General features: G+C 38.5%; 1 protein-coding gene across 1 annotated transcript; it reads right to left on the bottom strand.

Moving 5' to 3' along the window:
* Positions 1–4,355: 4,355 nt before the first annotated feature.
* On the bottom strand, positions 4,356–19,977 carry LOC135471652 (metabotropic glutamate receptor 3-like). The gene is given in 6 exon segments (XM_064750961.1): positions 4,356–4,745; positions 7,213–7,405; positions 14,768–15,216; positions 15,219–15,765; positions 15,767–15,828; positions 18,455–19,977. Coding segments are annotated over 6 exon segments (2,721 nt in total). The 5' UTR covers positions 19,815–19,977; the 3' UTR covers positions 4,356–4,635.
* Between the last annotated feature and the right edge of the window lie 3,481 nt (positions 19,978–23,458).

Below are 23,458 nucleotides of genomic sequence, written 5' to 3'. Positions count from 1 at the left end.
TCTCTCACCAATGATACATCTGAACGCCTAACCACTGTAACAGCATACATTAACTTCACTGTGACACCTCTTATACGGAGTTTAACTTAGACTGCCGTTTACCCAATGAGTGGATCATTTGTATATGAGTAATGTTCAAGCAAGGTTAAAACCAAAGCATCTAGTTCGTGCCGATTGATCTACAGTTACAATACTACTACCTTAAGATGTAACAACGGACGTAAAATGGTTTCATGTTTCATGTTTTTATTGGTAAAATACCATCAAAAACTAGAACAATGTGCATGAACTGGGCCTAATGTCAACAGAGAACAAACACAAAGTTGGTGTAGACATACAATATTTATATCATTATCAACGCTTCCATTGCTATAACATTGTTTTAAAATAATCATCTGTACAGTATGTTTTCATAACAAAAGCCACTACCTGATACATTTGTGTGTTGTAAACAACCATCAACGTCAGCACAGTCTTTAGCGCCACAATGATTTACATACATACAAAGGTGCCGCTTACCGTGCAAGACTACTATGGGTTGTATAGGAGGCAATGACATGACCTATGCGGAAATACAGAAAACCCATGACACGACATATACTTTATAGTCCATAAGTAGCACTATGATAATGATAGTCACTTTCTGTTGTCACCTTTACAATAGGCACACATTTGATCACTTATGCAATATGATTTCAGTAGATTCTATGACCAATTTAAATGCAATGATTTTTTAAAACCAAACGGCGAAGTTACAAAATCTAGGCTGTTTGCCTTAACTAGGCTGTGGTTGTGCTGTACACATAACTTTTCGACAAGACAGTTTTGCCTACGTCACCGAACACCTGTTAAATAAAACAGTAGATTGTTAACATTAACATGTATGTACACAGCTCTAATGGTCGCTGCACAACTCAACTGGATACAAACTGATTATACAGCTGTAGATATTGAATTATCCTGTATAAAATGTGTTTTACTCTAAAATAAACCAGTACTCTCATCGAAATAAAATCATTTCATAAACTTTTGCCGTTCACTTCCGTGACCTGTAGCTAACAGAAATAGCATCGTTTTGCAGCCAATCATGGTACGAAGTACTTCATTGTTTTGAAAATTACAGTAAAATATGCATTATAATGCAATATTTTATGTAGCATAAAGTATGCACGTTATGCCAGTGACGAAGGTAAACAACAATTTTTGTCATATGAGCTAAGATTATATAAATTGTGACAAAGTCGTTCCTTGGTATGGTGCATGATTAGGAACAGTGAACGCGCTAGTCTCGTTCCTTGGTTAGAAACATGGCTGCGTGGGAAGGGTGAATCCGCAAAAATCACCTTCTTGATATGATGCATGATAAGGAACAGTGAATACGCGAAAAGCCCCGATCCTTGGTTCGATGCATGGCTAGCAAAGTTGAATACGGGATAATCCATGTGTGGTTCAAACGCCTATCAATCTGAGTTAAGTAGTAAAAATACCGGTTTCTGTCCGAACTGTGTCAAACCGGATCGCTTACGCTCCGGTATGGTGATGACGGGGAAGGAAATTTGCTGTGAACAACACAAATCAAGTCACTAAAGCGATATATGCCCGTTCAATTCGGTGATTCTCAGTGCAACGGGTTGCAGCATGTGCAGCATGGAAAATAAACTCCCTGGAGAATATTAACGTTCGAGATATTTTGAAGGAGGTGGAATGGCAATATTCAGCAGGCATGGGTGCAGGCGAGCTGCTACAACCTGTTGCACATCACCAGTATCTAGTGAATATTTATGAACTTAAACCAGGGAGACATACAGCGTATATATTACAGCATAAAATTAGCATCTATCTAAAAACATTTCACAAGCAACAAAGTAATTTACCGCAGACATTATGTTTCATTAAGGTTACAAGAATTCCGTATAGGCAGACAAAATGTTATATTTACACTGGGGAGTAAATCGGAACACATCTTCATCAGAAGACAACACATTGCTGATTTGGTAACACTACTGGACGATATGGCGGTGAACGTGTTTACCTTAGAGAATATACATCTGATGCAAAAATATATTTTCCTAATGTAAAAGGGAACTTGGTTATGACGCCAACGATTTATGCCATGCGAAATTTGTTTGATACAGCGAATGTTTAAAAGGGAAGCTGTGTGTGTTATTGTGTATCGCAAATGGAACATTTAAATGCCGCTGTAGACAACACTTTGGTAACCAAGGTGACGAATATAAATGATCCATGTTACAACTGGGTGAAACGTTACTTACATTTAAGTTGAAAGAATCAAAATGCACATACAGAATGAAAGATACGATTGCATGTAGCAGAAAATGGTGTGCAGAAACATTCTCATACCATTTTACAAACATTGCATGATGTCATACAGTTTGGTACAAATAGGCACAGTGCTGAAACCGACAGTGATTTTGTAAACAGATGAGTGAAACAGTTTATGATCATTAAAACAAAAAAAGATTTAAGTTTAACGTCTACGTACATTAATTTTCCAAATAATTGTTTGACATTATCATTTCATTATATCATTAGTATTCCTGTATTTCAACATATTCATAATGAATACATGATTAAATATTTAGAACGTTGTGCAGACCTAATCCAGCAATGAAATTCTCCGATTAACAATATTAAACGATGAGCTTATATTATTGTACTAAATTACTGAAAATATAGAATTTAAGTCACCGACATGTTTCTCAACAGTATATTTATAAACTTAGAAATACGTATCATTTATGTCGGTGAAAAATAAAACGTATGCCTTTGCATGCCTATAGCATTCAGGTACTGATCGAAATATTTCTTAAATGGCAGAGAACTACATTCATGCATTTACATGAATATTCAGAATAGTTAGAATACAACAGCTTCATCATCCGGGAAAATGCAGATGTTTTCCTTTACATTCTGTTTTTTTTTTTTGAGACACAGAACTTGAGATGACTTTCTCTGTTGTACAAAATTAGGTGTGTCACTATTTTGTAAAAAATGCCGGATGAATTCAACCTTTACTCGACGACAAAAATAGATGTAAACATAATTTCGACAGAGTTTAGCTTTTCAATCCAAGTATGGGCGTATGTTATGAAAGAATCCATAGTTAAAAATAAAAACAAAAACGGAACAAGTATACACAATAAAAACATGAGACAAGACATATTAAAGGTGGACTTGAGCACAAACAAATTAAACCGTTTCACCCAGTGACCCATGGCGAAACACTGATCAGTGGGTAGCGTAGCAGTAATCTTGCAGCCTGAGGTCACGGAAAGTTTATGAAAATGTTTAGAAAATGTACCTTTCCTCAGCACTCTACACCTGCACCCACCTTTTCGCGCTAGGTCCTGTACATGAAGCTTAGATTTTAGAAGAAAAACATCTTCATATGAAGTTCATATGAACATTGGAAATCGTGTCACTTGGGAAGTTAAAGATCATTTCCCACGTGATGGCGGTTGTGCTGCGTGTCTCACACATAATAATACATGTACTGTACAAACATGCCAAGAAAATCGTACAAAATTAGGCTGCGAGAGATGCAATTACACTTAATAGTGGGTATGTAAAGAGTTGCGGATATGAAGCACCGTGAGGAACATTGCAGCTGGAACCTTTTCGACATTCAGCACCAAATATTCACGCAGCAGGACGCTCAACCCACCGGCAGCGGTTTCATGGGGAAAACAGCTCACACTGGCGAAGCATTTTACAGTTGACCGACTAGTATAATGTGCTTTTTTTCAAACATTGTCTTTACAACTCCAGTTTTTCATTTATTATGATCTCTAGCTAACGCCTAATCTGGCATACTCACACTTTGAATCCTCGCTTGTCACACAATGTTTACTATTTTATATCACGAAGTGGCATCATCTATTTTTTGCCTCTTTTGGTTGTCATCAACAGGAAATTCGCAATTGGTCTGCGCATGAAAAATACTAAAAAACTCAATTCACACAACATAAGATTCGTCCTTTCGGTCATTCATCTGTAATTATACTGTTTTCCGTAAAAGCTGAAATGTTCCACATGTCTGTCTTCCCTCAAGATTAGTGGAAAGTCACATGCTGTCTTAAAATCACCCGCTATATTGCCACAGGAATATGTTGCAATAACAATAGACATTGCAATAACGGTCATACAGTATGGTGCTTTGAGCGATTCTGCTTAACTGTGTAAAATATTCCATTCAGTCATTTCAATGAATAAGTGGTATTTTTCACTCTCATAGCTTCTTTCATTACCGTTCTTCCAAACTTTATCTTATCTCAATATTCAGCGAAAGGTTGCACCAGATTAGAGAGCATGCTCTAATCGCTTGTTACACACAACTTAGTACTTTGTTGTGAACTTGTATCGCATTTTTTTTCGAATTATTGCGTACATTCAACACCTTAGTGTGTATAAAGCAAGTTTTTGCTTGGCTAAAATACCATGGAACGTGATTTTGATCTTTGGTAAAGTTGTAGTCTTGATTTTATCGATTAATGGACAGTCTTTCCGTAGAGGTTTTAAAACTCGAATATTGATCTCTCGGTCAGGTGTGATCGCGCCGCCATCGATCTCTGCTTTTGGGGATCTATTTTGGATTCGAGTTTGTTTGCAGTCTTTTCACAGAGAGGCCATGCTATCTCTGTCTGTTTCCGTCTCCGTTGTTCCGTGACCTCCAACCGTGTTTGGAGAGCTCTGTACGTTCAGACGAATCCTCTCCGGGGGAACACCTGTCGAACAGAACAAACAGAGGGACTATTTGACGTATTATATCTCCCAAACTTTAATCTGACACAGAATCTCAGTGGCATCATTGATTCATCGAAACAATAACGGCACTGCTGTCTTTTTACAACATTCGTTGCTCTTGGATAACTGATATTGATTCAGGACTTACAATCCATATAACTCAACGAACTAATCAAAAAGGGGTTTTCTTACAGCATGTCAAATACTGCACCTCTTGTAGACGTTATTGTGACAATGACGATCGTTAGCGTTAATATTTAGTGACTATTTTCAAACTAAAGTTGTGTTCATATGGAGATATTTGTCAGGATGGAAAGATGATATTTGGACTTTGTCAGGTTATGAGTTATGAGCCGAATTCCAAGTATGCAAAACATGTTTTGCCGTAAAGCTGTAATCTGATTTTGTAGTCCTGAACTTTTCCTTTTGTTACCCAAATTATAAGGTTATTGTTCTATCGCTACATTAACTTACATGAATGGAGGGATATGCTGATGTCAGGAATTGCTGAGACACCCTTTTAAGGTCTGCTTTTAGACTTAAAAATGGTATGTTTTTGACTTCTTTACTTTAAGGATTCTTCTTAATCTAGCTTAAAATTCACCAAGACATCAGTATTAATCACAAAAGTTAAGGGTTTTCCAACGAAATATTACTTATAGTTTTTGTACTAGTCTATCTTACATAAAACCGTACAAAAGTGTGGAATCTTATGGAGGTTTGAAGCTTGTTACACTAAGGTTTATGAGTCCATGTAGTGTTCCACCAAGGTTGTTATAAGGCGGTTTAAAAATCCATGTGGTGACATGTGAAATCCTTATATACCAAACCAGAGCTGCTGTCAAGAAAACGCTTTTTTCCATATATAATCATGGCCTCTCAGCAAGGTTTGTTGTTCTAGTAGCCCCTCATTCCTTAAAAAAACCCATTCCTTAAAAAAAAGCGAGAACAAAACCAGAACAGCCACGACAGTGTGAATGCTGGCAAATTCTTACAAGTAACTGTCGAAATCCGGCCTCTTCAGTTACCTTAGTTCCAGTTTTATTCTAACTATTCATGTACATGCTTAAACAGTAGCAACTTACGTCTAAAAAATACTCCCGTGTAAAAGGATGTCAAAAATGTTACATATTCATACAAATTATTCGTTCATAAAAAAACTCGTCCCCATATACAACTTAGGCCTTCAGTGGATTTTCACATATAACAGCAAACGTTTTCATTCACGAATCCTACATGACGGGTCCAACGACATGTTTCTGTAATCATTCCAGCAACTCTACGACAAAGAGTGGAATTTGTGATAACAGTTTCATTTTACGTTTAACAGCAGACAAACCCGATTTTCCACAGACACGTCGTTATTCTTATTTATTTTCTGTAGGCGAATATGATGCTTCTTGGCAAAGGCAGCACCCCACACTGGTTCGTCAAACGCCAAGTCACAGTACTGCACAATAAATTATGAAGGTATCCGTGGATGGAACAACAGCGGGAGCAACAGATTAATAAGTATGGTAGAGGACTGGCCACAGCAAGCCTGTATATTTTATTGATATCCTAGTCTGAGAAGACGAGCCGTGGATTAGAATTAAGAAAAGCTGCCCTCAAAAAGAGCTTTCATAAAATCTCATGTTATCTGATTCATATTGAAATATCTAAATATTCCTCAGCCAATGAAAATACGCAAACTGTGGAGCTCAGCAAAAAAGTTAACATGTAAACTCTGAGATTTGACAACGATTTTTCTGATCAAATCTGAAGATAATACATCAATCATACGAAACCTCCGTCTTTCACTGCTAAGGCTTAATGCGGCAAGCGATACAATCGTTATCCTTTCGAACACAAGATGTTTATTTCCTTCTTGGGAATTATGATGCCAACTTGCAATTATCTAATGTTGCTCTAATCTGTAAAGAGACTAAAGCAATCTTGTTGTAGTTTCCATTTGTTACTTTACTAATAACTAAAAACGTCTAGCTTTACTAAGATTAGGTGACGTAATCGTATAAAACTACAGCAGTAGATTAATTTTCAACGAGACAAATAAGCCCACGATGACAACGTGATGTATATACATGCTTTCACTTCAGACATAAAATACATCCGTTGTTATGTTGTGAGTTAAGCTGTTTATATTAAAGTTGTCGATGTTCAACGCGGCTTAGAATTTAACGATGACATTCTGGCAAGCTCAGGTTGTAAAACTGGAATATTGCTTATCGTTTAATTTGTCAAAAAGACAATAAAAGGCTTCCCCAGTTCATAAAACAACTTCTTGGGATTAAACCGTCATGTGGAATTTGCAATAAATACGCTATTGGGTGCGCCTTGATAGATGAGGACGAGAACAGGTTTGAGCGAATACAAAGTGTGGATGCTCATGCGAATCCAAACTTCCCCAAAGCTCTCGCCCTCATCTTACAACCAATAGCATATATTTACCGTGGTTCATTGAGGATCCTATACTGCTTCCGCCGCCAGCACCACCTTTTTTGTAGGTAGCTGAGTTCATGGTGAGCTTGCGGACGTTCTTCTCGGGTTGGAAGACTATTATATACAACTTTGGGGTAAATAGGCACACGAGGGCAACCGAGGCGCTCAGGCTGATAGACACACATAACACTGTGATCTGAATCTGAAACAAAAAAGTATAACTTGAAATAAGACAGTCCATTAAGCAGAATACATCGAAATACTATGGGCGAACATTAAATTTCATTACAGCCTCTGGTTGTGCGTGCCCAAGAAACTCAGGCCTTGAAACCAGCTGAGTAATTGGAGTTTCTCTGTCATGTATATCTTCATAAAATACGACGAACATTTCAGTTCTATACAGTCGTGTGGAATAAATCATATATTGTTCGCAGGGAAGGTTAAAAAGGACAACGTCTTCACAGATGTTTGCCTAGCCAAAGTTATATATTTTAAGCCTGATTTAGATATCTCGATAACATGGACAGAACATCTGACAGTCGAGCGGATATCGAAATAGTAACGAAGCAAGACATATGGTTGAGTTTGCCCGGTTCCGTCATAGCAACTTCCATGACGTTGATTAATGATTGAATAAACTAATTTTTCTTCCAAGTCTGGTCTCGTTGACCTGTACGACATGTTTCTGGCGAGCGACTTGAACGAAGCGTCTCGTAAACTTGGGATCTGACAGAGTTGTCAGGAGAAGGTCTGTCCCATAACCCTTGTGTCAGAACGCTTTAAATACACCAGAAGATATATCGTTTAGAGTAAAATCATATCGTAACAAATCAATGTGGCGTTGGCTCTCGAACGTATCCCGGGGAGCACGGACGACGCAAACCCCCAGTTCTCTGTAAATAGTTCTGTCTAGCAATCATCGAAGAGCGTAACCTTGGAAAATATATTTCAAGTGTAGTTACACAATCTCTGTCGGTCGGGACCTTAGCTTAAGGCAGATGAATAGACAGAATGAACATGAATAGAATATAACAATTCTATTCTAGGTTTGTAAATCTGTCTGGACTATTTCAAATAACAATTTCAACTTGCAAATTATACTCAATCTGGCACATGATCGTTGTTTTAAATTGGTTTCAGTGGGAACAGCTATATACCTACAATGAAAATATGCTACTTTCATGTAAAATATTATACGCTAAGGGACACATCGAAACTTTCAATTTTCTTCCATTTTTATAAATACTCATGCGCAACACAATGGCGTGTGTGCAGTATGGTCACAGTAAATACTTCATACCCCTAGCAATATGATCCGAGTCCAATCATCAGGCGGCGAGAACGAAAGCAGTCGTATCATTGTAACAAGGGCTTCTAAGCTTCTAACAAGGGATCCTCAAAAGGTTATTGATCTTAACTCGTTTTAATTTGCAATGATAACCAACTAGTGTGAAAAGTTTTGCTCTTTTCCAAGCCTTGCCGGATGGCAACCATTTATCCTGTTCAATAATAATTCTTCGAGGATGTTCCGTCCTAATCTTTAAGATCCAATGGTGATAAAAATGCGATCCGCCATGGAGAATGGTCATTAAATCAATTTGAGCTATGTTAAACACCTATGCCTTAGCTTTGCCTAGAATGTAGATTATGGAAATACCATTCGCGAGCATTTACTTATTCAGCGAAATGTCCAACCAAGACAGTTCTTATGACGTATGCGTATTCTGTGCAGCATTCCGATATTATGTAATATAGACTATATCATTGCCAACTGAATTTATTCGCACTGTTAGTGAATCGCCCAGTTCTTAAGACTGTAAATGTCCACATTACAAAACAATGTATAAATTATAAAACAATAATGATATATCGCTCTGATGAAATCCACCATACTTCGGTTTTGATTTACTCAAGCCACATTCAATAGTTTTCAGTTTAATATCCAATGGTTATTATCCATTAAACAATGGAGGCACATATCGGACACGGAGACAATGTGAACGTGTGTATACAGGATGTGTGTTCAGTATCAAATTAAAAAACAATGCACCTTATCATTGATGATTGAGTTTCCCTTGACCATGTCAAGGGAAACTCAATCATCAATGATAAGGTGCATTGTTTTTTAATTATATATATATATATAACGTCTGCTTTTCGAAGCTTCCATCAGGAAATCGCTTGTTCACTTGATGACAGGGTGCTTTCAAGAAAAGCGTAAATATTGTCGATGCCTCGCCAAACTGCAATTTTGCCAATTTCATGTAAAGACTGAAGTGTCTTTGACAATAGAGTACAAGATAATAAGACTATGTCGTTACGTAAACCAGGAAACGTTCAATACACCGCACTGGGCAACAGACTGTGCTCTTTTGTACGGTCCCGTATAAATTAATCACACATATCCAGTTCACATACAATGACATCTGAGTAAAGTTGCTGGAATATAAATAATAAACACCTTGTTCTCCGTAATGGGCAGATGTCGTAATATCCGAAGTCTAACATATTGATTTATGACTAGTTCGAGCTACAGGCATTATACATATACCTGGATAAAGAGGTGGAAGTTACCGTCCTAATTTGAGAAGGTATGTTCAACATAAGTCTTCACTGGATCTCTGTTCTGTTAGTTTATTCTGGATAATTGCAGACAAAGCGGATGTTAGAAAAATCTCTCAATGTTTAATGAATGAGTTATTGTTCTTGTAAACCTTCACCTTTGTGGTGTACTAATTGCCGAAGATGTACCGCAGCAGAAACTCAGCATGTAATAAAAAAAATTCCCTCGTGTAGACTGGGTATGTATTACAGATTTGGCGCACCTAATGACAGACAACACTAAAATCGATAAAAAAAAAAAAAACAGGATTATAACCAAGGGATACTCACACTCAGTAACTATTTTAAGCAATATATTTTGGCATAAAATAGAGAACATGCCAATTGCTTCAAATCCAAGCTGTACTCCTGAGTGCTCTCCGCTGAATATACATGTAGCACACATACCTACATATTCTATCGATAATTTATCACATTATAGCAGGAATATATTAATGGTAATCGTAGGAGTATACCAGGTTCTTGTAGAAAACACCGGAGTAGATCTGAAGGTGTACACCCGTAAATCATTTATATACGATTCATTCCTCATAGGTAGTATCTTTTGCCTACTTTCAAATTTTCTGGAGGTGAACTAAAATAAATTTATGGCAGCGCAAATCTATCATAAAAGAGCCAGGTGTGACAGACAGGTGCCATATATTACTAAAAACGAAAATGACACGCCATTTCTAGAATAATCATCATTGTAATTGCCCCCAAAAAATTAACATTAAGATACCGTATGAACCGGTCATCATTTAAGAAAATGGTCTTAACAAGCACCGAACTGGAATAAATTTTTAATCTTGCTAAAACAGCAAATGAATCTCAGAAGCTGCTCAAGAAGGCACATACCATTCATAAGGACCCTCTCTGTAGTATGTGTGAAATAACAATGCTTCCTGTCAGGCCGCATTTTACGGTTAAACGAAATAATACATGCCTACGCCATTCTGACCAGGTTAAAAACACTATTTAAAGTAGATCAGTTAAAGTCACCACGTGATGAAATAAATCCAAACAGACAAATGTGCCACACGCAGGATGGTTTCATTATGTGTTCGCCTTACAATGGATAGTTTAGGATGTCAGTATCTATGTTACATCCTTTTCGCCATGAAGTGAACATTTTCCAGCGGGGACATTTTCCAGCGTAATAATCCCAGTGGTGACTGTTGTCATACTTGAATTCATATAGTAGATTCAAGCATAATGCACAATCTGGATCCATTGGCCTATCTTTTACTTTCACCTGAAGTTTATATATGCTTAATCTATGCATCCAAGCAGACATTTGTACATCAGCCGTCAACCAAAATGGACCTTTCAAATCAATACTTGCAAGCCGAACTCCCAAAACAACGATCATCACAAAGTACCGAAGACTAAGTATATCAGGTATGAAATGAAAACGGATTCAGCCAGAAGAAGCAGTCAGTAGTTTTCAATGATGTTGGAAAGATTAAAGGACTGTTATGGGCGAACGAATAAAATCAGTATTCAAGTCTTGTAGCAAACAAGTTTATAAAATCTATGCGGGTGATTTACCGGACATTAACATAGTTTCTGTATTTTCTCGTCGTCACTTTCCCCACTGAATTTGCACTAGCACAGAATGGTATGGAATTTGCACAGAAATAATGACATTTATGAGCAATAAGAGACTTGAGGACGAGCCGCACAGAAGGTCTAAATGACAGTTGAGCGCATCGTTTTCTTCTATGATGTTGCTGTGCGTGCGTACTTCATATATGTTTTATGATCACACACACTGATAATTGTAACGTAGTAAAGGAAAGAATAAATGTGTTAACAGCCTGTCTTGATACAGGCGGGAAGGAGTTTCCCGTTCTAACATTACATGCATTACATTCTATTGCCCGAAACATACAAATAGCAGTCATATTACATCAAGCAAGAAAGGTTTTTAATTAGTATTACACAATCTGATATAATCTAAAGTGTTATTCACTGATAAAGGTTATCACCCAGGAAGGCTAGAAAATTCAGGTCTTTTACAAAACTTATACAAGAATGAAATATAAAACATTTGCTTTGCCCAAGGAAAAAAAAGATCAAAAGATTAAAAACATCTAAATCGCCCGAGCAAAGGGCGTTTCAGTGACACAAGTAATAAACCAGCTAAGATTACTCAGGAGCAATCCTTAATACTATTATTTCTGAGAACGCATGCAGGATACCGAATATATGAACAGTTGGAGAAAGGTGTCTCCAAGGCGAATTTACGAAGATCTTACGGGTGTTTCATTAACTGTAATCAAGCTTGACATTTGACCACGGAAGCTGAACAACAGTCTCATTAATTCAGTGTCGATTTACCGTTTGTAGAAGCTCATCCCTTTAATTAGCTCTAGCTCTACCTGCTAACAGTTAATAGACACTCTGTATCCCTTCCCCGGTAGATCAATCTTACACCAGTGTGACTGCACAACCGTCGCTGAATGTATCCACATATCGTTGTTGGTACTGAAAACACGCGCTGGGTAATCCAGTCCTGCAATATCAATATTTTCATCAATTGTCGCTGAAAGTTCCAAGAGAAAGATTGTATCAGTTTTAAACTTTGTACTTTATTTTTACTCTTCATTTACCTTAACAAATGCATGTTGTGAACTTGGATTCCAATTCCATCATTTTCGTGTCAGATTTGATTGCTTAAAGTACAGTTGTGTTCCTTTAAAAATACTTTGAAGAATACTAAAGTGTGTTTTATGCTCATGAAGCATTGGCAAAAACGTTCTGTCAGCAACACGTACACGTAGAATTGTTAATTCCACTGTTTAAACTGAATACCATTGCAAGAGACCAGAGACAATTTCGTGCTACTGTGACATGAAAAACTGGAAAGGTGTGATTTATTCGACAGTCGACACAGCTGTTAATTATCTTTATCAGTCCGGCGCTTTCCGTTGCAATCCATGGCCTTATGTAAACTGCATGTCTTCATAAAAGTTTAAAGCGTTTCTGCCAAGCTTTCACAGGATACAACTAAAACACTAGAAACATAAAAAATATAGTCCTCCGGTGTTATATGGAACAGCATATTGCACAGCATTACCTGGCATACCGCAGTTGATTTCACATTTATTTAATAGATCAAGAAATTATTAAATACTTTAATAAATGATCTGAATGGTGTAAGCCATAAACTTTGTCATGCTTTGTCAACTTTCTGAAGAAATGTCCTACGTGTGATAAAGAGATATGCATACCATATTAGAACAAGTGGTCTATTGGAACCTTGAGCAGGGCCATACGACCGTGACCACCCGCTTATTGTCACCAAGTACCCACGAACAGTCAAAGCGTGGTAATTTACGAATTCCCTGTCCAAGGACGGTCCTGAACTAGCGGGTCATCTTATGTAATCATACAGGTTGGCTTTCCACACGGAAGGGACGAATATACAGCACAAAGAAAGAAAGTAAATAAGAGAGAGTAGTAAAATGTACATTGACTGTTTTGTAAGTGAAAATTCTAATTATTTCCAAACACGAGTAAAACTTTTGGAAGTTTGTTTTATTTATTTTTTGTACCCCCTGCATTAAGCACTTTATACGACGTGACAAAAGCACCGTTAAACATGGCTACGGTGAAGACGCGAATCAGCTCAACTGTTCTGAAATGATCAGCGGAAAAGGGTTTGTGCAAAGCTTCTCCTTTTTTCGTGGCAATCTCTTCACCGGAGATTCACTTTCAAGTACACGGTAATCTTTCTTGGCTGTGTTTGCGGCTTCCATTCGTGTCGTGCGGAAGCCTTCGCTCCTGGACAAGGCTAATCATGGACGATCGTAAAGACGAGAGAGCGATTTTATCACCTTAAAGAGAGATTGAACCCTCATTGGAACGAAAGACATTGGAGTCTTTGTCTGTGGAACAATGATGGAACGGAATAACTCTTGGCACAATAATGTGGGGTCAATGAGCCAGGTTTTCATTCTAGGATAATTATCTAATGGGGAAGCTGCGGGATGGATCACACTTCCTAGCGCCGAATACGCCTTCGTACAGATAAATCCAATACAGATGACTAGACTTGGAGGCGAGGTGTTTTGCACAATATGATAAACCTTCAGAGGCTTTTAGGTGGCTCTTAAGACCTTCAGTCTGCATAGCCTATGCCTGGTTTCCATAGCTTAATGGTAACATTGGAAATTATGTACATGCATTTTAAAAAAATAGTATAGGTGATAGAACTGGATTGGATTGCAGGAGATACTGGATATACAGTTCAAGTCGTGAAAACAAATGGGAAAGGTCAATGCTGAAGATCCGTGCATGTACAGTCGCAAGTGTCGTCTTAATGCTTTTCCTGAAATCCCTTTCTATGCGACACAATGGTTGAAAGGAAATTCGTTAACAAAGGAAATCCGCTAATATGCATGTAGGTGATCTATTTTAAGCTTGAATGAGAGCAATTTGGGCGGATTCCATGCAGACATTGACAGTGGGAGACCTCACATCAAGTTCCACGAAATCACCCTCAAAGCCTATTATCGATTTAGAAAACAAGTATGGTTCAACTAGTACAACAATTACCTCTGCACATTGATTATTCACATGACTTATGTCAAAGAAACCGTGTGCACCAGCAGCGGTGAATGCAAGGCTATCTTCACTTTCATTAAGTTAGTGAAAACGCAGATGGAATGAACTCCAGGCAAGGTACGAAAACACACCCATTGTATTACTGTATGTTTGTCAGGTCGATACAGTAATGTTTTGGGAATAATGCCAGTCAAACTGTCTTGTACCTGTTTGATCGAACCATTTGCCTGTGTGACATGATCAGATACACTCATACCTAGAATTCCTCAAAACTTTTCAATGGATGATGTGGACCGAAAAAAGGCTCACTTAAATGATTACCAGTTAATATTCACAACGATATATGTTTATCGCGGTCAACAACAACACAAGGAATAATCATTTTACTTACCTGAAAGGAATTCAGTGTCCCGAAATAGATGGGCACAAAGGCAAGCCATATTATGCAAGTGGTGTACATAGCAAATCCGATGAACTTGGACTCATTGAAGTTCTCTGGAATACGTCTAGTTTTCACTGCATAAACTGTACATATGATGATAAGTAGCATGTTATATATCAATGAGACGAGGAAAGATATATCCTCTACTTTACATTTCAAAATAACTTCGTCTCTTTTCCCGTATGGATAGTATCGTCTTGTTCCTGGCGGTTCGAGTACAAGCCAGATCATTGTGAATACAACTTGGATGGAGATAAGGATTCCTGTTATGACTAGTTGTGATCTTGGGCTGATAAATGGCGGGCGTCTGGCAGACCGCCTGGCGCTTTCAAATATTCGTGAAATTCTATTAGTTTTAGTTAATAAAGAAGAATAAATCACTGAAAATCCAAAGCCAACCCAAAGCGCTGAAGAGCACAAATCACAGGTGAAGGCATTGCAAGTTGTACGAACGTCATGAGGTAACAAAACAGACAACCGCAGAGTAGCACATACGTGAGTTCTCTTCCCGATGCCATCACGATAGGTGTGTTTTTGTACATGAAAAATGTGGCGATAACCACCAGTGTAGCGATGGTGCCAGCGACCGATAAACAAATCGGTACAATGGCGTAAATACTTTCCCATCTCATAAACTGCAGGTCTAACTCGAAACAGCTGCGCTTGTCTGGATATGGCCATTTTCCATCGCCGCAATCTTCGCACGTAAATTCATCTTTGAGGTATTCATAATTCTGGCACTTTGTGCAGATCCAGCAGCACGTGTCTCCAGTTTGCATCCGCTTCCGTTCGTCGAAATTACACGGCTCACTGCAACGAGATGACGGAATTTCGTCCGTGCCTCCTGCCCAAACAATATGGCTTGGGTCAAGGTCGAGTTCATTCATCCATGTTCCAACCTTGTCATAACTATAGTCATTTGTACCTCTCTTTCGGCGGTAATTCCATGATGTTATACCGCCCTAGCGCGTCACCCTTCTCATCGAACCGAACAATGCCCCCATGTCCATCTGTAACAAACATATCAACGATTTCATGCTACAAGTAAATCCATACATGACAAACTGTTAAGGTAATCAAAAATCTGTAGGATATGGACATTGCATCTTTTCACCTAAGAGTCCCTTTCCCCGATTTGAGCATGAGATTTGTATTACACACAAGGAACAAAATTTCTATTCATTGTCAATGTGCACAAATACAACAGGCTTCTCTTTTTGTTGGATGTTTCTGATCTTCTATATTAACAAATGCCCACAGATTATAAATGATCTGACACACACACACACACACACACACACACACACACACACACACACACACACACACACACACACACACACACCACACACACACACACACACACACACTTATTTTTTGAATTTTAATGAACCATGGTTTACGATGTGTCATTTTGATAGAAGTATTTCGTTACCGGCACTGAAAAAAGGTTTCATGCAATTTTTCCTCAGCATCAAACATTGAAGAGCTGTGGAGAAAATTACCTACACTTTACTTAAAGGTAAGCACAAACCATACGCTGAGCCATATAAAAGACAAAGATAGCCAGTTATCAGTGTAAAGGGGACTCCACTGGATGACTAGTTCCCGTTGAATGGAATACATTACTATGAAACATTAGGCAAGCAGACCTTCTATGCATGTGAGTCTCTAATCACTATACTGGAACAATTACTGCTGGTTATTGTATATGTACTGTTCATTCACATCTATACAACTACATTATATATATCCATGGTTATTTGATTGATCATGAATTGGCGAAAATTGTTAGATAAAAGCCAGCAATAACAGATCATAACAGGTATGTGCCGACTTTTATTAAAGCTATGCTTGTGAAAATTTTATTAATTCCAAACATAATGCAGAGTTTTGCCCTTTGTTAACCAGTTGTACCAATTTTCTAAGTAGCAGTAACCCTGTGAAACCCTCAAAAACAAAATGAATGAGGTTGATGACAAAACCGAGATTGTACATATGATCCAGACATGTAGAATACAATTAGTGTTTAAAAATGATCGCGCCTGGAGATTTGGTATGCACTCTTATGATAAAAGAAACAGTTTGCTCGAAGAAAGCTTACTTTCGATATATAGATATTTTATTTCAATAAGCGGGTTGTGTGTTAGTTGGAACTATTTTGCTGTCTAATTAGTGGATGCTGGAAACTAGCTGTTTTCCCTGGATAGATATTCTCTTTTTGTACCACGTTTGCGCAGAGCACAGCTGTTTAAAAAATAGCATTGTTTTTTCCAGAGAAGATAAATCGATATTTTAACGCCTGGCAGAAAATGAGTTAATATCTACGTAAGTTTTCACAGATTTGTGTGACAGAAATACCATTCTTCCAGGTAACGGATCTCCACACATTAACCAAGACGTTTTATAATGGTTTTTGTTTTGGTTTATTTATTTTTGGTAACCAAACGGAATCCCTTTATAGACTATATGTTGATGACAGTGTGCCAGCTAGGATTTGATTCTTTACAGTAACCCATCAGTGACAAGTTTCTACCTTACTGCACAGTCCGAAAACCAAAAACGACAAAACTAAAGCTCATGACGCCGTTTTCAGTGAGTTACATCTGCTTGCAACTGGTGTACAAAGCACTTGAAGGCTGACATAGTGCTATTACAGTCTAAAAGTACTACAATATCTTCGTTTTCGATGTTTTAATAACATTTTAAAGGTAAGTGTGCGTTGTATAGTTTAGCCCATAGAGAACCTCACTGCAAAAAAAAAAAAAAAAAAGCAAAAAAAAAAACAAAACAAGGCTTCTCACACTTATCGGGCGCTTTAGTAATCTTCGTATATATATGAATGGTAAATTCCTCCTACGCTATGGAAACATCAGACAAGATGTTTCACTTTTGTTTGATGTTCAATACCGTGTGTGAAAAATGGTAAGAAAAAAACGACAAAACGATACTTATGTATTATAAAGTTGATCATGAAGTATCACACCTGGGGAGAAAATAAACGGTTAGAGCGTACATATTTTGCACAACATAGCTTACATGTACTTCGTTGTGATTCTTGCATTATTATTTATCAGCTGTTGTAGCCTACGAGAGTCAACGGATAGGCAATCCTTACCTTGTTTCATAACTTGCAGCGTGTACATAAGTTCTTTTAATTTCTACACTTTTCAGATCGTAGTGAACATTTAAATACAACATAATTCAGCATGTGGTCAATATACGCCAGTCAGGTAAGAAAGGGAAGATATTTGTATCTCATGAAAAACATCCCCCATGAACGTCGAAGGCCATCATTTTATCCCATGAATGCGTGGCCTCTGGCCATAACACTGAACATCCGCTAGATCTAGCACCTGTCCATGGCCAATTCTCTAACGACCAAAGACAGAATGTTTTATTTAGAAGACAAAATATGTCTAGAAATATTTGGTGTGGTGTGTGGACGAACGGTAAGAAGAATACTATATATCTAATCAAAGAAGTGATGTAAAATTGATGATCTAGTAATTTAATAAGCTAATCATCAAGGGAAGGACTAGTGAGTTTATGGAAACTAAGAAACTGGAAATTATTAAAATGTAAAATGGACTAACAACTGTAAGAATTCATTTGCGCGGTGGCAAGCATCCTTACCTTTAAAATGAGTGTTCAGTATGTAATCCTTCAGAAGACGCTCGCCATTGATTTTCTCCATTCGGCTACAAAGCCCAGTACTGTTTGGACAGAGGTCTTTCTGCATTTTGTCTAGCGCATAAGCCATTGCGTATACTGCGTCATATATAAATTGAACTTTACTTTCCTGTTTGTAATTTGTAGGCGTCAGTCTTTCATCTCCTGTGCAAGTTCGCTGGGTAAGATTTTTGTCATCAGTATGAATACGAAATCTACAGCCGTGAACCTTTTCCCAGTATTCCCTGAACCATGGATTTCTGTTATTTTGCGCTGGGTTGAGATTTGTAAAGTATTTATCAAAAGCAGGTATTGGTACTGATTGTAAATCTATAGTCAATGCCCCTTCGGCTACCAGTTTATTGTCCTCACCCTGTACATCCTGTACACCCCATCCATCACCAGCTATCCACACAAACCGGTCAGTAATACTAAGGTTAGTCGCCGCCGCCAGAAGCTTTTTCGCGTCCTCCTCCCGGACAAAAGCAATTATCACCTTAGCTCGGTCTTTATCTTTCAGACGAGTCACTATTTCCTCGAAGGTTCTAGGGTTGGAATTTGAATTTATTTTTAGCGAAAGAGCAATACAAATATTTCTTTTACGTGCTTCATTTTCAAAGTAATCTATGCCATTTTCTCCATATTCTCCCTCGGAGTAGACTGTCGACACATAGGTCCAGTTGAAGAATTGGACAATATCCACTAGAGCTTTAGCTTGTAATGTATCCGGCGGCACAGTCCTGACGAAGTAATCAAAACGAGATTTATCACTTAAAGCGGCGCTAGTTGATGCATAGCTTATTTGGGGTATACGAAATAGACGAAGGAGGTTTGCTACTTGGATTGAAGTACTGCTGTACGAGCCTCCGATAACGCCTGCTACTGCTGTCAAAGGGTTCTTTGGTCTAGCTTGTGAACCATCCTCACATGTAAACTCGGACTCATCCAGAGCACTCATTGACGCGCGTACAAACTCAAGGGACTGTTCTAGGGCATATGTAGCTCTGCCACAGGTGTCAAAAATGTTTGCCCCAAGACGAATGCCTGGTAAGATAGAGTCGTTGTTGTTAATACAGTCTATAGTGAAAAGCATGGCCTCCAGTCTTTGAATCCCTCTGTCCAAATTAACGTTTCCACAGGCTCTCACATCCCCCTTTTCGTGCACAGGAAACAGACCTCCAAGGATGATATCTCCGTCCTCTCTGGCAAAGACCACAGACTGTGAGGTGTGGTTGTTGTACCGAAGACCATACGGGTTACCTCTTCCACATATGCATAAGACAACGGTAATCCACAGGATAGTCCGGTAACCCTGTACAGTCATCTCTCCAACATGAACTCCCTGAGGAAGTAACGGGACGATGTTAGTGGCATCGATAAGCTTTGCCCAGTCGGATGTAGTTTAGATGCTGCGAGACCTGGGTGCGGTCCATTGTTGCAGGCGGTGTGTCCTTCCAACGGCGGTCATTGCTTCACTTCGTTCCCAACATTACTACCTTCCGCTGAGATCATCTCGACCCGAGTGGTCTTCGGACCAGCTCCAGTTGTTCACAACAGAGAAATCTGTAAATAAAAACGTTAAACATGTGTCAGGCATACCTCAAGTTACATATTGGCGAGTAGCGGATAAACGGAAGTCACAATGATGCGCTGCGAGCGAAGGGGACAAGGGATCAATACGAGGGGGGTGGGGGACGTGCAGACAGTCCACTGATTCCTTAACAAGGTGACATCGATCTAGGTAACAACCACTGTATCACACCTCCTTGTTGAGGTAGACAAGGATACACCCCACTTCTACCAGCCATCATCCTTAACAATAAATACAAGGATTAAATCCCAGTTTCCCGAGAACAGATATGATCCCATCTGCTTCAGTCTACACTGACATTCTCGACCACTATACCAAGTGGCGCATTATTCTCTGACTGATGTCATCGACTTTACCGCACGATGCAATACAAAAGCCATGAAATATTTCTCAACGTAGCCATAGTAACAAATACTGGCGAAAACTTAGATAAGACAGCAAAGATACAACCAAAGACTGAACTTTTCGGGAAGACTTGTTCAGGTAGAAATGCATATATTTGTATTTACAGTAGGTCTAATCTGCACTATGTCATTACATTGGCATAAGTAAATATAGTAATAAACACTGTAAGCTGACACTTCTTTGATTGCACCAATTTAATTATCTGAGGATATTCCAATATGCTCGATCTAATCTCATCTGTACTCATTAGCACATCTGCTATAGAAATGGTTAGCTGTCTGAGTGAATGTTTCGACCGCTTCTCATAAGCCTTCATGGTTAGCTTCAGATTGATTTACTTACTGCTCTGTCGTCTAAACAACCGGTAGACTCATCAGTTATCCATCGATTGAATATTGAACAATTTCTGTCGCTTTAGTTCCATTGCATTGTGTTGCAGTGGATTCTGATTCCCATGGGCGTTCACTTAATATTTTTGTTAAGTTGAATGTATTGATTTACACCTGTCTTGAAAACGGAAGAAATCGAACTTGCAGATAAAAAAAATTAAAGACATGTGCCTGCATGCAGCAAAATATTCCTGTTTGAAGTATTATTAACAGGAAATGGCTTTAATCATATAACAAATACAATAAAAGGTACGTACATCGGTTGGGAGGTTGGTCATATCACATTTCAAAATTGTGATAAGAGCACACAATTCCATACGTGAAATGGGCACAGTGGATATGTCCAGACAGAAGTAAAGAAGAGGTCGGTTTTATGGAAAAACTTGTAAGGCTTGGTTAATGTGCATAAGAGTCTGAAGGTTAATCAGAAGGTCTTGTTTGGCTTAATGCCCTGTAGTGTTTGCTAAAGGCGGTTCATGTAGCTGCAAATTGTTGGAACCGCTTGGTTTGCTTTACTCTCCTCATGCAGTGGCCCGCAACCTTACGTCTGCTACATCTGCTGAAAGAGCTCACAAGTCTGATACGCATGGCTAATTAACATAATCATCAATAGGAACAGCGATACAATAGTAAGCTGTAACATGTTGTTTAAAGTTGCTGTGGGCTGAAGAGTTGGGGAAGTTTAAAGGTGGGCGAATTTGATGATCATGGAGATTGGGATTTTGAACATGGAGACGGATTGGACGAGGGTGGGCGACGGGTTAGGGTTAAGTTGTTGTTACTTGTTGTAAATGATTCTTGGTCGTCCATGTCCAACCTCTGTGTAAGTTATGTAAATGTTAATGAGGCGCCTTCACTTTAACCAATGAAAATTTGTACTCGTTTGCCAAGGTATTTGCTCGCACGTCTGTAACACGGATTACGAAACTTTTCACTCGTATCAGAAAACCAGGTGTCTTTCCACAGACATGATTCCATATTCCCGACGGCCTGTCATAGAGAAATTAAATTGTTTCATCTCATAATGAAGTGTTGCAACATATATAAGTTGGTTAACAAGTGGAAGAGTGTGATAAATGGCCGTTTGTCACAACGAGTGGAATACAGCCTCTTGCCAATTATCAGTAGGTTTATTCTGACTGTTCACGCAAATGCTTAAGTAGTAGCAAATCACACAACCCCTACCATCATGGTTAAACTAGGTAAAAACAAGGCAGCAATGTCAATTGCAATTTATTACAGCTGACTGGTCTAAAGTAATCAAAATGGTGTGTCATCACATTTGCTATAGACTAATACTAAAACAAAACAACAAATAGGAAAAGATAAATGATGGTATGTATGCTACATATCTTGCACCTTTTACAGCTATTCACTTATGCTGGCATTGATGCTACGTTATTATTAAAAATGCCCTTGTTCTGGTAGAATTATATTTTATTCACATAGTGATTCATGAAAATAACAGATACAATACTGGTCGACTTGCACAAGTGGCATTTTTGTAGAAAGAGAAGATGGCGTTTTGCAAAAGAAACGTTATAAGCATTATACTCCTCCAATGGCTGTCCATGCACACAGTATACAGGCTCTTGTGGTAAGTGGTTACGCTATTACCGTAAAACTTAACGTAAATACGTCCACGAATGCCGAGAACAGTATATATTGATCATAAGAGGGTCTTTTATAACTGTATAAATACAGCATGCCTTTCGGCTCTCATGAAAGTGTAATGGAGCGATGAATTAATTTGAAATATGGCTGAGACGAGATTCTATATGTCGTCCGCTGTGGTTTCATGGACGCATTTAAGGAAGGTGTGCAAAACAATGGGTTCAGTTTATCGAAGGATTTTTGATGGATATTGGTGGGCATCATTGTTTCGTGCACGCTTTAGTGACCACGATGGTTTCGACACAGCAGTTTCACTAGTGTTTCTGCGATATTGACTCATGTCGTAGTAGACTTCGTCCTTCAGGGCAACAAAAAATCTCCACAGACAAGGGATAATTATGCCTCCAGGTCTGGCACCGCTGATCGGCAGTTGGGACCGGCTTAATACACCATCGGTTAGATTTAGACGACACTTGATTTATAACAAAAGAGTGATGTATACCGGAAAAAATGTCTAGGCGAGCTACGACAACCGCATGGTCAAACGCCGCTGAGCCATAATTTGTACATGACCCGTTGTTCGAGAGGAGAAATGCTGTAGAAAATTGATGCAAGTGTCCATATTTCATGAAGTAAAAACTGTGCTAAAAACACAACTGTGCGATATCGATCCACCAAATCAGTACCAGGAAAAAGAAAGAATCGACAAAAAAAGAAGATACTTTGAAACATGGTGGTGTTCTGGTTTTTCCACACGTCTGCTATAATAAACCCCCTGTTCTAAATAACAAAAACAAACTCTTGAATGCGTGGCAGTATATGATAAGATTTCCTTGGATATATGGATCTGGTTTGGAGTAGAACGTACCTTAATGTATAGACCTAGAAGGATAATTTATGATTTATCAGGAGCCAGAGATATCAACAGAAAATTTGATAAATTAACTAGAGTATCCTTCAGTAATCAGG

This window comes from Liolophura sinensis, chromosome 7, assembly GCF_032854445.1.
Source record: "Liolophura sinensis isolate JHLJ2023 chromosome 7, CUHK_Ljap_v2, whole genome shotgun sequence".
In the NCBI taxonomy this organism is placed as follows: Eukaryota; Metazoa; Mollusca; class Polyplacophora; order Chitonida; family Chitonidae; genus Liolophura; species Liolophura sinensis.
Note: the sequence above shows the minus strand (reverse complement) of the source record. Positions and strands in the feature narration are given on the sequence as shown.